Source organism: Venturia canescens, chromosome 3, assembly GCF_019457755.1.
Source record: "Venturia canescens isolate UGA chromosome 3, ASM1945775v1, whole genome shotgun sequence".
Taxonomy (NCBI): Eukaryota; Metazoa; Arthropoda; class Insecta; order Hymenoptera; family Ichneumonidae; genus Venturia; species Venturia canescens.
The window spans coordinates 10702705-10723452 of NC_057423.1; the positions used below are offsets into that span (position 1 = coordinate 10702705).

The 20748-nt window shown below is 35.3% G+C and overlaps 1 protein-coding gene across 2 annotated transcripts; it reads left to right on the forward strand.

The window, feature by feature from the left end:
• Window positions 1-9364: 9364 nt before the first annotated feature.
• Window positions 9365-12408, forward strand: trk (trunk). Of its 2 annotated transcripts, XM_043413994.1 has the most exons (5): window positions 9365-9660; window positions 9776-9837; window positions 10326-10508; window positions 11626-11802; window positions 11891-12408. In XM_043413994.1, exons 2-5 carry the CDS (start codon window positions 9817-9819, stop codon window positions 12056-12058), a joined length of 549 nt encoding a protein of 182 aa, XP_043269929.1. In that variant the 5' UTR covers window positions 9365-9660; window positions 9776-9816; the 3' UTR covers window positions 12059-12408. The 2 variants fall into 2 exon arrangements, with proteins under 2 accessions (XP_043269929.1, XP_043269930.1); XM_043413995.1 differs by lacking the exon at window positions 9776-9837.
• The last annotated feature ends 8340 nt before the right edge of the window (window positions 12409-20748 follow it).

A 20748-nucleotide genomic window follows, 5' to 3' on the forward strand; every position in this document is an offset into this window, starting at 1 on the left:
TAGACTCGTGTCAGACGCGCAACTTGACTGATGGAGTGGGAAACTGGAGCTTGCGCGCGCATTCCCCGCGAGAATCACTTTATTTTCCCGAAAATCAGATAGGGTTGAATGCCAGGAAAGACGGAATGCCAGGAGAGACGAGACAGTGCGCTCGTTTTAATACATTCAACGCTCATTTCCCACGTGAAAGTGTGGACTAAAGCGCTGATTAATGGCAAAGCTCGGTTTTATCATTTCGGAGAATACGCTGTTGGTGTAAAGTCATTTTATCAAATTTCTTTTCAAATTGAGTCGCGAGCAAGCTCACCATTCTCAAAAGTTTCGTGGATACTGGACTTTTCTTTCCAAGTGTCATTTATAAAAACTCGAGACAAAATATCCTCGTGACTTCTTGGAAAAACTGTTCGTTACTGAAACCCACGCATTTTTTTAAGCACGTTACAGAAGTTGCGGTGTACGCTCTTTTCGCATGTCACTTGTATTTAACTCAACACGCTTCCACCATCAAAAGAGCACTGAAATCGATTTTCCCTTCCTATTCGAGTAATTTTTTTATTCTGTTCTTGACGCAACTACTCACAGCGCACATACGCATTCTTTATGGGGGAGATTAGATTTTGGCGGAAACGAGTCGTTACTAACGAGTCTCGAAAAGCAGAGCATTTCAGCAAAAATTTTTATCGAAAACTTTCTAAAAATCTTTCATCGTATGGGTTAATTCTGGCCTGAAAAAGATGCTGCAGGCTCTCGTTTTTTAATTCATTTTTCTTTTCGATTGTGACGATTTTTTAGAACTTTTTCGCCAAATGCAAATGGAAAATTTCATAATTATTGTTTCGTCCCATAAATAAGAGTTTAGCACACATTTTTTGAGAAGTTTCTAAGAAAGTTATCAAAATCACGGCTCAAAATTTTATAATCGAAGTGACACTTGGGAATTTTGAAAATTTTATGTAATTAGCAGATGTTCCGACTGACAAATACGATCGAACGCCAAAAGCGAAAAGTCGATAAAAGTTTTCGCGTGGAAACGTCTAAACTGAACTTCGCTCTCGCTAAACATTAAACTCCAACTCAAGATTTCTTTGAACAGGTTTCATTTTAATTTTTCGAAAACTAATATAAAACGTTAAATGAAGAATATAATCGAGCGAGATATGTTCAGATCTACGACGTTCCTAAATCAAAGTTCATTTCATTACTCAATATTGCTCAATACGAAGTAATGTCATTGTTAATTAAATAAGGAAAATTCATTCATTCAAAACATGGCGTACGTGCTCGAGTTTTAAGTTTTAAGCACGTACGTTTTGTGTGAATTCGATATTCAATGGTTTTCTTAATTAATGAGCTGGCATCGCGAATCCTCCTGTGTTCGAAAAAATATCGATTTGGGTCTGCGGTTAAATTAGGCGTATATTGATGAACTGTATACGCACGAAACGTGTGATAATCCACAACGTAGAGTTCCAATTTATACAATCTATAGGAAACACGCTTCGACAAATCCATCACCACGTTTGTTAACATAAATAATTGAAGATAAAATGGAAGGCCGAAGATCCGACGCAAGCTATCTTGATGTATATGTACGCAGATGGGCAAATACTCAACTCACGATCGACGAAAAATTCTGTTCAAAGAGGCTTAATTAATTGATCGATTCTTTACAGGAAAATATAACATCAACTGATGCCAACACTTGTGGAGACATCAGCAATTTTTCGATATTTCTAATCATTGAATACAATGAGTCAGCTATTATTTTTATATCGAAATATAAAAGAAAATTATTGGAGGCAAGTATTGAAAAATGCTGAACGTTTTGGAGGCTTAAGGTATTCCTTTCACGAATCCGAATATTCTTCAAATAACTGATTTTAAATTACAGTAAAGGAAAATACATGCGAATAGATTGCCAAAATTTCAGGTCAGGTTATCGAACATTTAATGAACAATTAGATCTTCAAAAATCGTAAAATTTATACGAAAACTTATGGAGATTCCATCATCGCCAAATTTCTATTCAATAACTTATGCACTAAATAATTCTAAATTCCTGATACAAACTGTCTCACAGATAGAAAAAATGTAAGGAATCCACAGCGACGATAAAAATAAAAGTTTACCGAATGTTTAAAAGAGATATTAACGATAGAAATTATAAAAGTATGGCAGAAGCAGAAGCATTTTTCAAAGATTAGAAATCGCTTATGCGAAAGGAGTATACTTTAATTTTTGTGGTAATTGACATGTAAACGATGATCAGCAAGTATACCACATTACTGTAATTTTGGATCGACTTACATGGATTCGATCAATCGTAAAATTCGTTTTCACCTTTGATGAATGGACTGAAGAGAAAGGATTTCATGTTCATTTTTTTGACTCGATTGAATGGCTTCGAGGTTGGAATTCTTGAAATTTTTTTTTATTACAGAGCCAAAAATGCTCTAAATACAAGAGAATCGCGTCTCTTTTGACGACCGAGTTCTTCGTGTTTTTCTCTAGTCCGTTGGCTACTTTTAATAACGTTCATCTGCGACAGTGGACTTGAGTATTAAAAACGGTTCGACAAGCCCACCGTGGAATTAGTGGAAGATTTGCGTCGTTAGTGAGCTGATGTCGTAATGAATTCATCGGCTTCCTCTCTTTCGTTGACCATTCAACGGATAATGGATTGGATTAATTAATATGGTTAAGCCGCTATTTTCAAGCATCTTTTCCATGGCTTTACAAAAGAATTGTTTATCATTTTTGAAAAATTTCGATCGTTTGAAGCTGATTTTCATGTTCGTTACACACCTTATTTTTGATTCTTCGGAATTAGAGGACAAACAATGCGGAAATAAAAATGAAGAAAGTCACCCCTTCCTTTGGAGTGTTCCAACATTGATTTTCATTAATGAACGTGCTGTGCGGATAAAGTGTTACAAACTCGATTAAGGAAGAGAGATGATGATTTTTGGAGCCTTTATTCGTCGGTTATTTCTCGGTCGAATATTTCCTGTAAGAGTTCTAATTGTGAGTTAGTATCGAAAATTTCTATAATAACGATGCCAGAGACGGTCGGTAATAAACAGTAAACGTAAACTCAGATTATAAACTATTTATTCACCCTGCTTTTTGAGAGCACTAGATATTCAGCGTACGATCTCTGTTCAGCAATATTGTTCAGGAACCGTTTCTAACCTCCGATTGAAATTATTTTTAAATGTTTTTCGGACATCGTCCCGAGGGTGTTCTATAATATTTTCCGAAGTGGGGGTTTTTGTATAGAATCTGAAATAATAGAAAATTTGTAATAGGCTGATACATAAACAACATTCCAAGTCAGATTATAACCTATGAAATGAATTTGCATCTGCACACATTTTCGCTAGTCATAATTCTCACTATAAATCTTTATTTATCAAGAGACTCGGTTTCTTTCTCGTTCAAATAATTTATCCTCTTTTTCTTCGTGAAAGTTGAAAATTGCCCTGTTTTGTTCATACTGCATATTCTTCGCATATCTTATTCCAATATTTCGTAAATTGCTCCTGGGGTTGTCATCGCACGGTCCTTATTCCCCTACTTTTGCAAACAAAAAATATCATTTAGCCTTCACATCAAAATCTTTTTTACGGGAGTAAAAATTCAGAAAATCGTTATCAATTTTATGAAAAATGCGTGCGAGAAAGATTCAAAGTCTGATGAAGAAAAAGTGCATAATTTATTCGAACGACGAAAAGAATAAATAAATATTCGTAATAACAAAAGTAACTGGAAAAAGTTTGTATGTTTGAAAATTTTCGTATTTTCATGATTTTTGAGGGTACCATATCGTGTTAACGAAAAGAAACGTTGGAAAATGAGAAAAAAAATTGTTATACGACCTTTTTTAAGGGAGTGATCAAATTCGTTAACTAAACCTCTCGCAAATACTTCGAACTAATAATCGAGGTGGCCGAACTAACAATTTTCAGCACCACGTGGTGGAATGGAAATTTTACTTAAATTTTTTCCTCGATAAGAATTCTAATCGAGTCCGTCAGTCCCAAGCGATCTGCAGCTTAGATTCGATAACTGAAAATGATTTGATTTCTATACGATACGTGCGTCGCATATATATTTTAATGGTACACGACCACATTTTTTGCGCATAAACATAATCTTTGACGTCATTCTCTGGAAACTTTTAATCGAATAAATCTCTTATCGCTAGGTTGATTCATCGATTTGAAGAGAACCAGGAAATATATGCCGAAAACTTTTCCTTCATTTGAAGCGGAAACAAAAAAATATTTGAATAAGCGGTTGATTCACCCAACAACTTTCGAAATACAAAAGCCAGTCACACCGAAACATCACACATGCAGCAACAAAAGTATAAAAAGGAGGAAATTTTCACTAATCCATAACAGTCTACATGCAACCGCGTAGAGCAAATCTTTATTATCGAATTTGTAACTGAAAGTCTTCGTATCCGAGCAATCATGTGGTCAATTCGACTTTTCGCCGTTTTGCTTCTTATTGTAATCATCAATAGCGTGATCGTTAACGCTGATAATGGTTTGGGATCGGCTACTATTACCGAGGTTCGTAATGGCAGACATTTTTATTCAATGTAATTCAGAATACAATTATTATTGCGAGCGATAAGGATATCAAAACAAACCGGCGGACTTGCTATCGAATTGACGATTAGTGATTCCAAAAATCCATCAATACGGAGCTCTGTACATTTTTAACCCTCCAGGGATCAAGATGAGCCCAAGAGCAACTTTAGAATTTTTTAATTATTAACTTGTAAAACTTTATAGTAAAAAATGGTTTTTTTTCCAAAACATAGCTTCGTTAATTTTTATTTCTCCATTTTGAAAATTGGATTAAAGTTTCGGTAATTATGCAGAAGTGGAGCACCACCTTAAAACGATTCTCATTTTGTTATAATGCATCTTTTGAACCAGTAATGATGAAACGTGCAATATTATGGCGAGGGGGAACCCCCGCTTCAAATTTACTAATAGTGACATTTTGAAGACGTTCATAGCAAAAAAAAAAATTTCCCCTAAAATTGGGGTGATGCCCCACTTCTGTATAATTACAAAAAATACTAATAATAATTCATCCAATGCATATGAGAGTCTGTATAAACGAAAGGAAATATTTTCTATACGTACAAGGTGAGGTAAAAAGCACACTCAAATGTGTTTTTGGACCCTCCCGATTGTAGGGCCCTGGGCAGACATGACAGCACATTTGCAATAACGAAAACTCATGCTAACACGTTTACTATTTCATGTCTCTTTTTTTACAGGAAGCAGCAAGGTTTCGGCGATGTTATTTCAATCCTGTAACGTGTTTTTAAAAATGGAGGATCACGATCTCGGATTTCAACGGCCTCTGGAATGAAACATTTTTTCCAGCAGTCCAGTTCCTGCCTATATTGACAATACTTATGCACACACAAACTAGTAATAAGAAAAATTTAGATGTAGTGGCTGTCGTAAAATACGCAGAATTTGCTTGATCTTTTATAATTTTGATCTTGCACAATGTGATTATAGTGATTAAGGATGTAATTGGAAACAGCTTCGCATACCGCATACCACAAATTAGAGGTGCGGTGGAACACCGTGAAATATTTAGTGTGCAAACTACTAAAAAAATATGATTTACATAAATCTTGGGGCGACTGCGTTCATAAAAAAGAAACTCGCTTCATTGATCTTATTTTAAAAAATTTGCATTAAACTGTTTTGGAAAATTCTCAAAAGTTATTTTTGTAATTTTGACGTAGTGGGAAATACTGAGAATTTGCATGCTACACTGCTTGTTTTTTTTTTTTCATCGTTACTTCATCATTGCCTTTTACTTTTTTCATCGTTTTGAGTGAAAACTGAGTAGCTCAATGCTACCAACGAAAATGTTATTATCTCTTGAAGCTGCTCTGAAACTGGTTCATCTTCAAAAAGAAGAACTTTTTGCTCAATGCTCTTACCACAATGTTTCCAGAAAACTTTCCAGATTATAGTTATTCAACGAATTATTTGAAAAAGCAGCAAAGCTTTTGCTAGCGAACAGATTTGTAGGTATCCAAACGAGGTACAATAGAAAATTTAAGCTTACATGATTGTTTGAATTATAAACTATAAAAAATATCTGAAAATGAGCCAAGCCGAGAGGAAAACATTAAAAATACAAAAAAAAATGATAATGAGCAATCTAATTAATTCGTTAATTATTCTGATAATTCAGCCTCTTTATGATTTCAGTAAACTTTAATGAAAATTCGGAAATTCTTTCGTCGATTAATCCACTCGAAAGTATTGCATAATTAAAAACGATTAACGAATCTTCAGAGTGTTTTACTCATTCTAGTGCACCTGGAATCAGTAATCTCGTTTTATTACGTCTAAATTTGGTCGATTTTGGAGTCGAAAGATTTTCAAACGTTCTCAAACTCGTTGAAAAGTGCTAGAGAACACAGTGAGATATTCCATTGGTTTTGGAGTTTCTTAATTCATACACCGTTTCAATAAGTCTCCAATAAAAATAGACTCATGTATTTAATTGAAAAATAAGAATAAAAATTCCGTGTTGTAAGAGCTTGGAATATTATATTTTCGAATATTAACCCTATTAGCAAGGAGTGAGTTAGCTCCACGGTAAAAAATGATATTATCAGGAGGGAAGATAATTTTATTACATTATAGCGTGTACAAAGTTGTAACCTTCAAAAAAGGCGTACCTCTCCTCCGGGCTATATGAAGATGAACCTTCAGAGTTCTATATACTGACGAGACAACATTTTCTTGCCCGGTGAACCTTATCAAAGTTCTCCCCAGCGTATTCTTTTATCTCTTCGCGGAAAACTTTTTCCACCGTACCGAAAAAACTTGGACACGCACTTTTCTCGTAAGAAAGCGTTCGCATGGGAGCAGATTTTTCGAATTCGATCGTATGGCTCATAAAAATGGCAAACGATCGATCTCTCAGGGAAGAAAGTTTTCACTGTTTTCTTTGCCAAGATAATTATTCGATACCGCGAATGAGGAAAAATAACAAGAAGGAGAAACGTCGTCGAAGAAAAAACGTGTTACCAACCTACCGATCGATCCCCATCGTATCTGGTGCAGAAAATAATTGCCATAGCCATGAAACTCGCAAATGCGTGCACCTAAAGGTAAAAGCCTACATCGTATGTTTACGTACACACGTACACACCGTTTTATCTACTGGAGCTTTCGATACCGAATTTCGAATAATGAGCTCCCACTCATATTTTAATTCGCCTGGCTCTTTAACGCATTCATCAAATTATCTGAAAGCTCGTTATTATGAGTATTTATGAAACGAAATAATTTAAATTATAACAGAAAATTAAATACTTCGAGCCTTTTATATCCTTTATCCACGATTATTGTTTATATATTCGGAATATTATTATTCAGTCTAAATGTAGATGATCACCAATCGAAACGAATAAAAACTGGCATCAATAACATTTGATGTTTTTCCATTTTTTCTTTATTCGAAGTCTCTTCGTAAAATTGTACTCATTAATCTCATTAAACTTTGGCAAACAGGAACGAAAAAATATTGGATTTCAACGAAACTTTTGAGTGTCAGTTAGCACGGAATGCGTCATGTATTTGGGTAAATCCATACCACCGTACGGCGGTAGACCAGAACAAGCTGATCTATCGCACTTGAAGTTCTTTTGAGAACTCCGCATGCTAACGTACACTAATCCCTGAATTATTATCAGAGTAAGAAAAAATTTCGAGTCTAGTTTTATCATATTTTATTGCAACTCTTCTTTCGATCTTACCGCGGTAGAAAAAAAGTGTTTTTTTTTTTTTACAAAACAACGTTTTGCATTTCCCAGTTCAGAGGGACCTTCTATTAGTAGCCCTGCACTCTTTCCTAATCCACTAATGCATCGGGTCCGTGCGAGAGCTTAACTGGCACTCTTATAGGTGGGTGATATTTTACAACCTTCGAGCCATTTTTACAGCATCAATGGCTGATACAAACTACCTGTGGCTCAACGATTGATACGTGAATCAGTACTAAATGGTCACCGATCCAAGAACCGTATTCAGCCAAATTGCTGTGTACATGGCTGGGCACACGCATTCAAAGCGACTCATGAAGCGTGTATTTCGTCGTTATCGGTACACCATTTATTTAGTTATAATTTCATAAGTTACAGCTATAATTGAAAAAACTAATTCTTGTTAAGATTCCGGATGATTACTCGAACAATAAGATGCTCAAGATGTGCGAATTTCAGTCGAATAATTATCTTGATGGTATTTAATTCTTATTTCACATACAGTTGTGCTGGAACCCAGTAAGTTGACGGCTTCAATGATCAGAAATGATGTGTATGGAAAGTTCTAAGGTTGATTGAAATTGAATTATCTAGTGAAATTAATAATATAATAGGATCATTCCCCCAAATACAGAGTTTAGTTGTCCTGGAGGTCTGAATTATGAGTAATTGCCAGTTCTATTCAAAAGTACGTGTCGTGGAAGTATTTAAGGTAGTTCAAGCACGAAACGATTTTCTTAAAGTCTTAAAATTTACAGAGAGTTTCAATGGGCAGTCGACTGACACGCGTATCAAATTATAAGGGGTTCGTCTTATTGGTTATTGAGATAAGCGTGTTTAAATATGACGAAAAATACACAGGGGTATAAAAAAAAATACGAAAAATACACTATGGGTAAAAAATTGTTTATCTTTCCATTTAACGAGCGAACGCTTCTTACGAAATTTATGAAAAAGTACACAATAACAATGAAGTAAATAACGAAGGTCTGGGAAAAAATTTGAGACTGTTGTATTACTAGTAATAAAGAAATATTACGTTTAAGAGTGAACGAAATTGGCAATGAGCACTCGTGCCTCACATTTGCTTAATTCGGCATTTTGTTTCTCCTTGGCTTCGCCCATTCCTGTTGTAGCCTCCTGTCTTTTTATTGGCACTTTTTTCTTCATCCATTTCCCTTTGTGTTTTTCCTTTGCGCTCTCTAAAGCGATTTTTTACATAATAAACAATAATATTTTCGCCAGGGACGAATGAAATTTCGGGTTCAGTCAGTGTTGGACTTCCGTTCAATCCATAGCTTGTAATTTCATTCGCCAAAAAATGAGCTGAAAAAATGTATTTACAATTTTGAATAAATAACTCTGACATCAATTTAGACTGATAATATCTTTGATTAGGAAGTAAAAATTGACCCAGTCTAGACACCCATGAAATACGATCCTACTCAATAATTAATCATCGTATATTGTTTTTAACAATTCGTTTGAGTAATTTTTTGTGGTGGTTGCCACTGATACGAAGCCTGATTCGTTCAAGGACTTCAATCCATTCGGTGACAACGAGCCCCCAAATATTTTCCCAATCTTTCTAAATATGATCTCTCATTTTTCTCGACCTTCAGGAATGCGGATAAAAATACATCGTTACGTAATACGCTTATTCAACGACGAGACAGGATGGCCTGTCTCCTGATCTGATCGAATGAGACTGAGGAGAATGAGACTGTGCCACGAGCTGCAAAGCCCCCAAACATCCCACAGATTCGGAAAGAACAATGGAAGAGTTTCTTCCCTATCGAATGACAGCTAATGGCTTCATTGTTTGAAAACTGATGGTGAGCATTACACCGTTTTTACCTGCTTTCACCGTGGAGAGGGTGGCTTCATCCCCTGCTTGACAAAAACTATATAAAAGCCGAGTAACGATGCTTATTTGCTGCAAATCATCAGGAATATTCTTGCCAGTGGTACCCAAAGTGTGAACGGTGACGATGGCGTTTTCAACAGTTACTGTAAGCCTCGTTTTTTCGAAGTTTTTTTACTTTCTTCAAATTAAAGTGTTTAATCAGAGAGGATATTTTATTGGCGGAAACGATATAAAAAGGGGCGAATTTGAATCGTCACTGAGAGAACAAATTCTGTGAAATTACTGCGCGTCGAAAGTTATCGCGTGAACTTTGAAAAATGCACACGTCAAATAAAATTATAGGAAAAAGCAGTGTTTCCAAGTTTTTCACGAAATAATCTCATTTTCGTCATCAAGTGAGAAACTTCGCTGAAAAGGGGATAATTCTTTCACCTCAGTCCAATTGATCTCTACAAATTGAAAATTATTTTCCACCTGAAATTCATAACATCGTAGTGCAAATGAATTTAATCTCACAGCTCTTTAATAAACATCAGTATCACGATTTAAATAATACAGCACGCACGAACTCGATTTTAATTCGATGCAAATAAATTCTCATGTGGTTTAATAGGATTTCATTATTGTTCGCAGATCGTGATATTTTTTGCGATCACACAAGTCACAAGAGTAAATGCTTTTCGTCGTTGGAGCGATGATCCCTTGGAGCCCGATTTCATCGACATTCGCAACGACTGCTCGAGCGAAGCTTGCCTTGCATTATTTCCAAAAAAACGTAATGGAGAAATCGAACAAGTGGATGAAAAACCAAGACAGGTATTTACAATACTGGAATAGTGGAAATATTTCCTAGGAAAAAAGTTTTCGTCAATTTTTTCAAATTCTCTTGTCAGAAAAAGAAAAAAAAGGCTAAGAAATCCCATAAGATTTTCGTAATTTTTTTTTTTACAAATTTGTTACTATCACCTGAATACAGCTCGAGACCGAAGGCTTCTGGTTAAATTCTGTCAAATTATAGTTAAAAATTCAAAATAGGTGAAGCCTCCTGTCATTAATTTGTCAAGAGGGAGTCCAAAAAGCTCGTTCACATCATACTCTTAAGCTAGTTCGATAGCTAAGTGCTGTATAAAATATACGGTGCAGCCCCCTTCATGTTTGAACACTACTCGTTGTGAAATATGTTCCAAAAAATCACTCAAATTATCGTTAATGATTCCACTCAAATTTTCATACAATTTTTATTATTACAGTAATTTTTTTCTCAAAAACTAGACCGTAGATCATGCTTTTATATTTTATTTTTTCTCCAGAAAATACTCAAACACTGTGTTTTTTAAAATGAAAATCGTAAGAACCGTTCTCGAGTTATTTCGATACACATTTTGCCTTTGACGATTGCCATCTGTTCAGATGGAGAAAGCATAGAACTTTAACCTGTAATATCTAAAAAAACTATACGTTAAAACGACTTTTTTGAACGATGTATGGTACAAAAGTCTAAATAATTAGAAATTGATCAAATTTGGTGATAATGTTGTTCATTATCAAGTGCGAAAACACAATTTTTTTCAAAATTTTCTTCTGCTTAGTTATCGAGTAATTACGCATTAAAGTAGATTTCTTATAAACGCTATGCTTGTACACGTGAACTTTAGTGATCGATTACTCGATAACTGTACAGAAGAAAAATCTTAAAAAATTTGTATTGTCAAATTTGGCATTAAAGAATATGTTGACCAAATTTTATAAAATTCTGATCATTTTGAAATTTTTTATGTTTTTAGCATGGTTTAGCATGGCAATATTGTAAGCCTGTACCAAATATCCTTAAAATCGATTCGTTAGATTTTTCTGCGCGACGTTTTTTTTCAAAATTTCTGCAAGAAATCGGGTTTTGCTATTGAACAATCCTAAAACGGATACCGCCTTACAGGTTCTAACACCTTATCACATAATGGGAAGACCCTGGCAAGTGTCTTGTCCCTGTGAAACTCAATACGATATACTAGATTTGGGATTGGACAGTTATCCAAGATATTTGGCAACCGCCCGATGCACACCGAAGACCTGTTACAACAAATTCACTCCGTGCAGACTCATACACTACAAGGTTTGAAAAAAACGAAAATGGAGACGACAAAAATGTGGAAAATTAAAAAAATTAGGCCTAAACGATAACGGGATGCGTTCCTTTGCAGGTGCACATTTTACGTCAACGTGACACGGGCGTTGAAAGCGATAGATCAGAAGAACAGCAGCAGTACGTCGAGCAGATTGCGCTTCCCGAATCCCTTCGTTTGAAATGGGAAATGAAGCCGATAAAGATAGCCGTAGCTTGCATTGCAGCCGATGGGAAGAAAAATTGAGCATCCTCAGTGTCATGTATCATCGCGAATATTAAAGTGATTGAGTAAGAAGGAAGAAGAAAAAAATTCGGATTGTAGATCTCGCAATTGTACAAGTGGAAGAATTTAGTGGCTTCCAATAAGTAATCAATGTATACGCCCTTGGAGGTTTAAACGGAAAATAATTTTTCATTTTTCGAGGTCAATACTGTGAGAAATTTCGTAAAAGAAAACAAACCAGTCTTGTATCGCTTTGTAGAATCTGACATTGTTTTAGAAAATTGTACTCTGCGATAGCCCACAGTTCGTAACTCCTCGAAACTTTCACTTCACATTCAAAGATGTTGAGAAAAATCTTGAAAATATGATGAATGCGTAAAAACCCTTATTTCCAGGACGCTTTGCAACGTTCGAATCCAACGAAACGAACGAAAAAAAGATTTTTAATTAATCATTTATTTAATTCACGAATCGTCGATGTGGGTTGAAAAATTACGAATTCCACATTCGCCAGGGAACAAAATTGGAGATTCGCTGGAATTATTCGAGAGTTTTTTCATATCATTTCGTTGGACTCGAAACGTTGCAAACTTCAACGTCATTTATTTCCTTCATCGGCCTCGGTGCTTTGGAGAATTCTGACAAGAATCTCATCTCGAGCAGGAGTTCAAATTCATCATTTACCTCGAAGTAAACTGGACACGTATACTTTTAATGGATTTCCGTGTTTCTCGTAGCAACTGAAATTTTTCTCTCATTGTCTACCCTCTGGTACAACCCTCCGGGGTGGGGGGAGAGGGTTAGTTGTCATCGTCATCGATAAACATCGGTAAAGCTTGCAATATACTTTATCCTTGGATCTTGGGATACCCAAATTTTGTGTGTTATTCTAGCGCGAAAAATGCTCGGATTTGAATTTCCTTTATTTTCGAAGATTCCGGTGGCAGGGGTTGCATAATAGAACTTTAGAGGTGCGTTAACCTCGGGTGTCTCCCTCGTCGGAACGAAGGTGTTTAATCTCATTCATAAACGAGATATCTTCGCACTCGTATAATTTCCGTGGTGGGATAATACGCAGCGAAATATTTGTCTTTTTACGTCCCTTCTTCGGTGACATCAGAAAAATTCTTAATAAACTTTCGTAAATTAAAACTTTCCACTTTGATAAAACCGTGATGAATGTTTCTCAGTTGCCATGCTTTCTGGTTAAGGTCTTGTTGGACATTTTGTGCTTTTTTCAAATGTCCTTCGTACGACATGCTTCCATTCGTGGTAAATTTGCATTTGACATCACTAAGTTTATAATTATTAATTAAAAGAGTCAAGAAAATGAGCAATTTATCATTTGGCATTGTACCAGCAGTCCAATTATCTTGATCATTAGTGTCGCTTATGCTAATTATTCATGATAATGAGTATTCTAATTAACATATTTATTATCCATCTTTCGCTGTTTGAGGGAAATTATGCACTGGTCGAGAGGCGTGGTAGCGGCGTGACAATAATGATTCGGAGAAAACCGGCTCGAGCGCTTTCACATTGGCGAAAACATTGAACGAATGCAGATGTGAGTCACGATTGTTTAATCTCGTTTAGACAGACATTCGTCTACGAGTGTGGCGGGGTTCGTTGTAGCCTTTCTTCAATTCTTCATTTTTTATCAAGAAGACAAAACGTCGATTTGTCCATTACGAGTCTCGTTCATGTTAAATGGGACTTTTCGATCTCGTCGAGATCGAGCGCTAGAGGAATCATACATAAAAAATTCATAAAAAATACAAGTATTATAGATTTTTTGATGTTATTGTAGGATTATTAGTAGTTTATCGTTTAGTTTTGGAATGTTTCTAGTCGAGTGTGGAACGAGTTGTTTTTAATGAAAGAAAAATAAAAGCGTTTTGTTAACAAAAAAAAAAGAAGTTGCATGTCAGCTTGAAATTATGTTCTGATTCTGTTATATTTGAAGTTAATGAGATCATGCCCACCACACGAGCGTTGAACAACTGAATTTTTTGTCATGATAAGGGATTGGTGCTATTATATATTCTCTCAAAATTTATAGATTTAAAAATTAACATAACTAATCAATTAGTCCGTTGTAATTATCAATTATATTAAAAATATATCATTATTAGTAAAAATTTGACTAGTTAACTTTTTGATTTGGCAACTTTGTTGTTGGTGGAGAGATATATCTACCTTGCCAACGGTAAACTGATAGCTTGTCACTCACATATGACTTGATACACATAACCAACAATTTATTTGAATTTGAGGTTACGTCATTATTTGTGATTACAAATATTTTTGTTATCACAATATTTGTATAAATATGAACAAAAAACATTTTTCTATTAATTATATCGAGAAAGTATACACGCCTGCACAGTACCGATACACTAATGTAAGCACGTCACAACTAAACACGATATACGTCGATATACATATATATAAACAGCTGATAGAGCGGTGTTGCCGATGTCGTACCGAACCTAGTATTCAACGATTCATCGTGAGCGATAATCGTGGTTAATTTATGATTTCATTCTTAAAGTTTCGGTGACCTGATATTTTTATAACGCCATTAACAAGATAAATGTTCAACGAATACGTATATGATTTAATTTTTTTTTTTCCAGCATTTACGATCCCTTAAATTTGATTGAAAAATCACGATCCATTTACTGCCACTACGATGTCCAATTTTTATTACTTATTTTCTTGCTTAAATGTTCGGTAACCTCCCCTCAATTTTTTTTACCGTAATTTTCGAACATTTTTCTATGCTGTGTAAAAAAATCAGATTTTTCTGCAGATTTTAAAATAGTGGCCATGATCTGATTAATAAAGAATTGTTAATTGTTTTCGCATCATTCACCCTCTTTCTCTTAATTCAATGACACATCAAAAAATCTATATTATGTTAGTGAATTAAGAGAAAGAGGGTGAGTGGTGAGAAAACGATGAATTATCTTTTATTGAGAGAATGGATCAGTCGGTATATCGCAACCGTGAGGACGAGAGAGACAGCTGCAAATTTAGATTTCGAAAATTCCGAAAATTGGAAAAGTAAGATTAGTCGACTGATCCATACTTTTAACTTCCGAATATAAAAGAATCGGAACACAATTTCAATCGATACGTCTTTTCGTCATTCAACCTGACATTAAACTTCTTTTTTTTAAACAAAACGCTTTTCTTTTTCTTTCATTCAAAACAACTCGTTCCACACTCGACTAGAAAGATTCCGAAACTACGCGATAACCACTAATGATCCTACAGTTTCAATCAAAGTTTCTGAGTTTTTGCAGGGCAGAGAATAGAATTGCTGTCAGCCGTGAGTGCATGTGAAAATCTATAAATTCAGATCGTTCGCGAAAGTTTTAAAACGTTTTTGATACTTTCCAAACTGCTGCAGCACTTCGAAAAGCAAATTTTGATAGCTGCACAGGCAGTAATTGACAGTGAAAAAATTTAATTAAAAAAAAGTAAAAAATTCATAAAATCTATTTTGAAGTGCAAGCCCGATGCACGTCACTCCACGAAGATTTTCCGGTATTTTTTGTGAAATATCGAAAACCAAGATATCTACTCGAGAGCAAATCTACAATGAGCAAAAGAAACATTAAATCGAGAATATTTCTATCGCTGCTAAAAAATACATGTAAAGGCTCAAAGTTATGCTTATAAGATCTCATGGGAATCATTTCGTGTTTGTATCATTGAATAAAAATGTCGGGGTAGTGGTTTATCCCTATGAAGGACGTTAAACGATTTTATCGCTGTAATACTTAACTCAAAGCTCGGAATATCGATCCCGTATATTCGCAGTAAGATGCATCCTCGATTCTACTTTTGACAGTTTATCTTCCTTTATATTATGACAACCGGACACACCCAAAGGAATACTCGCATACAATTCTAGAGAGCTAATGGTCAAAATAGCTGGTGGAAGCGGTAAGGTAAAAATTCTCGCTTTTAACATTCTCGCTGCACGTTAACAACGTTAACCCTCTTGACCTCCCTCTCGACATCGCACAACCCTCGATCGTGCGGCTCGGTTTGTTGAAAGGCCAAACGCGCTAATGATCGAAAGGCATTTAGCGACAAGCTCAAACTACCCACCCTCTGCCTTGTGTGTTTCCTAAATGCATGAGAAACAAAAAAGCTCCTACAGAGTGAACGAAAAAAAATTAATTCAATTTTTACGAGCTTTCGACCGTCGAAACGTATTTTTATGTAGTTTTTTAGTGCCTCGTGTAAATCGCTGCGCGTGTTTAAGCTATTGGCCTTGGTCGATTGAAATCGAAGTAGAAAAATATGGCCCATTCATTAACACGTGGATCGTTCCGCAAACCAAGTGTTGCTGGTGGCTCATTATCAAATATGGGAGAGACGTGCCGAATTCACGAGTCGCGCAAATGTCTTTCTGTCAAAAAATAACCGCCTTTTCTACTTTTATTGTATTTTGATGACATGCGAAGATGTGGCTCATTCATCGGATCTAAGGTCGAACCATTTATTATGTTAATTCGATCAATTCAAATTGAACGATTATTTCACATATTTTAAAATTTTTTCATGGCTTCATTATGAATGTACATTAACTCCTGTTATAGCACAGTTGCTATTCGTTCATTAAAGATTCAGAATCGATAATAATGTGTATTAGTCATTCTTGCTATTCTGATAGATCGATTTTATCTCAAAAAATATATACAGAAAGATATTTTTACAAATTTTCAAATTTTTTTTCTCTACTTATCTATAAGCTCTTGAAAATTTGAGGCATTTTATAATTAAGAGATCGAAATTTTTGTCTTCAGAAGTTCTTCCATTAGATTTATGAGGTTTGAATGTTTGACCCTAGCTTTCACAGGATTTTTAAGCATATAGAACTCCAAAAAACCCACGAACAGTGGTGGTGTTTGCACAGTATTTGCAGAGTAGTGGCAGATTCTCCAAAATACTGCAAGAAGTCATTTTTTACACTCTTTTTCGAGAGTTTACGAGTTTATTTTTTTTCCAATCTAAGAAAAATGTCATTATTCTTATTTCATGATTTTCCCTTAAACTTTGGTATGATTGATGGATTTTTCGCGTAGTGACAGCCTATTAAAACCACAAACTTCAAAAATTTTCCTGCTCCTTCAATTCTTTGGTTGTGGGTTGTAATTGAATTTTTTTACGTGAACACTCCCAGTATAGCTATAGTTGAGATCATTTCCGTCTAATTCACGTAATCAATGAAATGTAACAAATATTTCATATCAGTGTCATAATAAATACGTAACTTTTTCTTCACGCAATCATAACTGATTGTGCAATAAAATTCAGACGTCCCGTCGATACATGGTCACTTGACCACTGTAAAACGTAAGCATTACGTAGCCAAGCGTTTGTTTGTGCACCTGCACCAATGCAATGGAGATAATACGAAAAATCATTATCAGCAAAGTGGAAACTTAGTAACAGGATTACGAGATACACATTCGATAAATCGTCATATGAAATTCTGAAAAAAATTCAAATTAAATGATTGAACCAGTCTAAAGGGACAAAAATACATTTTCTTTCGAGCAAGATCAAAATTTCTCCGAAACCATATCTCGAAAAAAAACTGATCAAATGATTTCGATGTCTGGATGTCGTTATTACTTCATATAAATACAGAACGATCTGTATTATCATGATTAGTCATGATCTGTAATAAAGAACATTAAAATAAAAATAGTCTTTTCGATTCCTTGTATAGAAACATTTATCGATGAATTATTATGCATATGTCCAACATTGTAAGAAAAGTTTTTTTCAAGTCGGTTGAAGAGGTTCGTTATCAATCAGCTGAACAATGTCTAAGAAACAGGTCATTGACTCTCATTTTTTTTCTTGCCCATTTAGGCTCGTGTGCGATTATACTGTACTCTTTTTCTCGAGAGAAATGGAATTTACGATTGAAAATAAAGCTTCATTACAGGCCACGTACAGAAACCCAATGAGGGAAAAGAAATGAGAAAATACGAAGGGTTCTCAGGAGGAGATTGGAAAAAAATCCAGTAAAATCTTTCGTTAGGAGGAAGTCGAACGATTTTATGAATAATTATTTTTCCTTCATCCTTAAACTTTACTTTTTATCATAACTCAATAATTATGAACTAAATCAAACAAAAATACACGTAAACTGCGTTATAGAGGTTACCAGTAAATACTAATTTGTTCGAATGTACAGATATGAATGAGTGTCAAACGTACAGAATAATGAGAATTGACAATAGCAACGTTTCATCTTTCGAATATTGATATCGTCACGATTTCTTCCCACGTTGAATTCGTATTTGCTTTTTTCTTAATCGATCCTGTGCTCATGTTTCTTTTTATTCACCACTCCAACGCACTTTTTCGTTTCCTTTTTCTTAATTAGAGACTATCTCGAGGGTCACGTTCGAAATGTGTGGGAAAGCTTGCTTCACTTTTACGATCGGTTTTCCTTTCAACCTTATTACTCGTAATCGTTTCTTTCTTTCCCCATCACTCCTTCGTCGCTTCTCTGAGCTCAGGTCAGTATTACAGAAGCAAAAATAATACTACGAGATACACGTCGTCGATCCTTCAAAATTAAGGTACTAAAAAAATAAATGAAGAACACTTGATGATGAGAGCGAAAACAAAGGAGATTAGAATTTTAGTGACACAAACAAAATGGCTCTTAGGTTCTCATACATTCTTCATTACTCGTCTATTCATTCAACATGAATTATTTATACGTTCGGATTATAAAGCCTCAGGTATCCAAAGATTTCGCAGAATCATCCAAAGATGTCTCGGACACACCCAACTATTTTCGGAGACCAATTTTCTGGGGGCAGCCTTAAAAAGCCACTTTCCTAGCCATGAGAAGCTGTGTGAGTGCAGTCAGTTTAGTTTGGGGACATTTTCATTTCACTATAAATATTCTTGAGCATTCGATCGAACCTTCGATCGTCTTTTCCATCTATGAAATCGAAACTGAATGGAGAAAATATAACTCTTCCAATAGAAACATACCACTGTCGGACCTTAATTCCTCAAATGGTATTTTACTGTTGCATATGCACAAAAAATATTGTCGAAATCCCGGTATTGTATCATGAATCTACAAAGCTGAATGCGTTTTTCAATCTTTTAAGGATTATCACAATTGGAAGTATCGAGGTACCACCCTGTATGCAGAATCTTTTCTCGACGCTGCGATACCCGAAAGGCCACAACCACTTTGTCCTTATCAGTATACTTTGGGTCACTAAACTGCATACGCAGCATCCTCATCTCCTGCCCGTTATCTACCAGCATCTCTACAGTTACACCACTCCCTTCCAGCCACAGCGACCCTTCAATTTCAGTTCCCTCCAGCCTCGATTCCATCCTGAACTCCTCGAGTTCCCTTCAAGTCGTAAGCCCATGAGTAATTATGTGTATTCACTTACTCTTGCCTCAACGAAAACATGAATTCGAATTTAAGCAAGTATTCCAAGGTTTAGGGACAATTGATCTCCCTGCAATAGTTGATCCTTTGAAATCGAATGTGTCGCACTGTACGCAAGAGTCAAGAGAATAAAAATTCGGAGGCTGATTAACTTCCAGGCTCACGTTCTGCTCGGCGCATTATTTTTGAGGGAGGGTAAATATGCTGGACGTGTGAAAAGTGGCTTCATCAATAGCTCGGTTACGTGTTTCAAAATCGCGAACCATGATAGGAACAATCATAGGATGAAGTATGATGATCTGAGAATTATACTTGGTTATTTATACTCATCAGGAAAAAAACAGTTTATTCATCCATAATAAATCCAAGCTGGATTTTCCCTGATTTTTTTGAGTCAACAAACACGAACATCTCACAAAACCCCACATTTTTGAGACCTTTTTGATACGTTTCGTCTAAACCGCCTTTTTCGCGGATTTATCAATTATTTTTCCAAGCTGGACATATAATAAATCCAAAATATCATTCATTTCTACAAAGCTTACATATAATATTGATGGATTTTTGGAGTCACTAGTCATCGGTTCGATAGCAAGTCCGCCGGTTTCTTTTGATATCCGTATCTCGCAATAATCGTTTTATTCTAAATTACATTGAATAAAAATTTTAGCCATTACGAACCTTGATACGAGAGTCAGTTTTTCCGAATAATCGTACGCCTCAGTGACCACGCCATTGACGATTATGATAAAAACCAAAATGGCAAAAAGTCAAATCGACCACATCACTGTACGGATACGAAGATTTTTGGTTACAAATTGGATAATGAAGCGATTGGCTTTACTCGCTTGCTCGTAGACTGATATGGATTAATATGAAATAAGAAATTCAACAAATATGTAGTATGAAAAAAATTGGACCCAAACAAACCCAAACAAACCCAAACAAACCCAAACAAATATGTAGTATGAAAAAAATTGGACAATTTTCAACGTCCAAATAAAGAAATTATTTGAATATTAGAGAAAGAACAAATAAAGATTTATGGGAAGAATTACAAGTAACAAACATTTGTGCAGATGAAAATTCATTTCATAAGTAAATTTGGCGTAGAATGCTGTTTATGTATCATCCTAGTACAAATTTTCCATCATTTCCTACACAAAAACTCCTTCGGAAAATATTATAAAACACCCTCGGGACGACGCTGAGAAAAACATATTCAAAAGTAATTACAATCAGCGAGGTG

Coding starts and splice junctions, on each gene's coding strand:
- trk (XM_043413994.1), top strand. CDS start 9,817: ATGGCGTTTTCAACAGTTACT. Junction 9,838..10,325: donor TGGCGTTTTCAACAGTTACT/GTAAGCCTCGTT, acceptor TATTGTTCGCAG/ATCGTGATATTTTTTGCGAT. Junction 10,509..11,625: donor TGGATGAAAAACCAAGACAG/GTATTTACAATA, acceptor ACCGCCTTACAG/GTTCTAACACCTTATCACAT.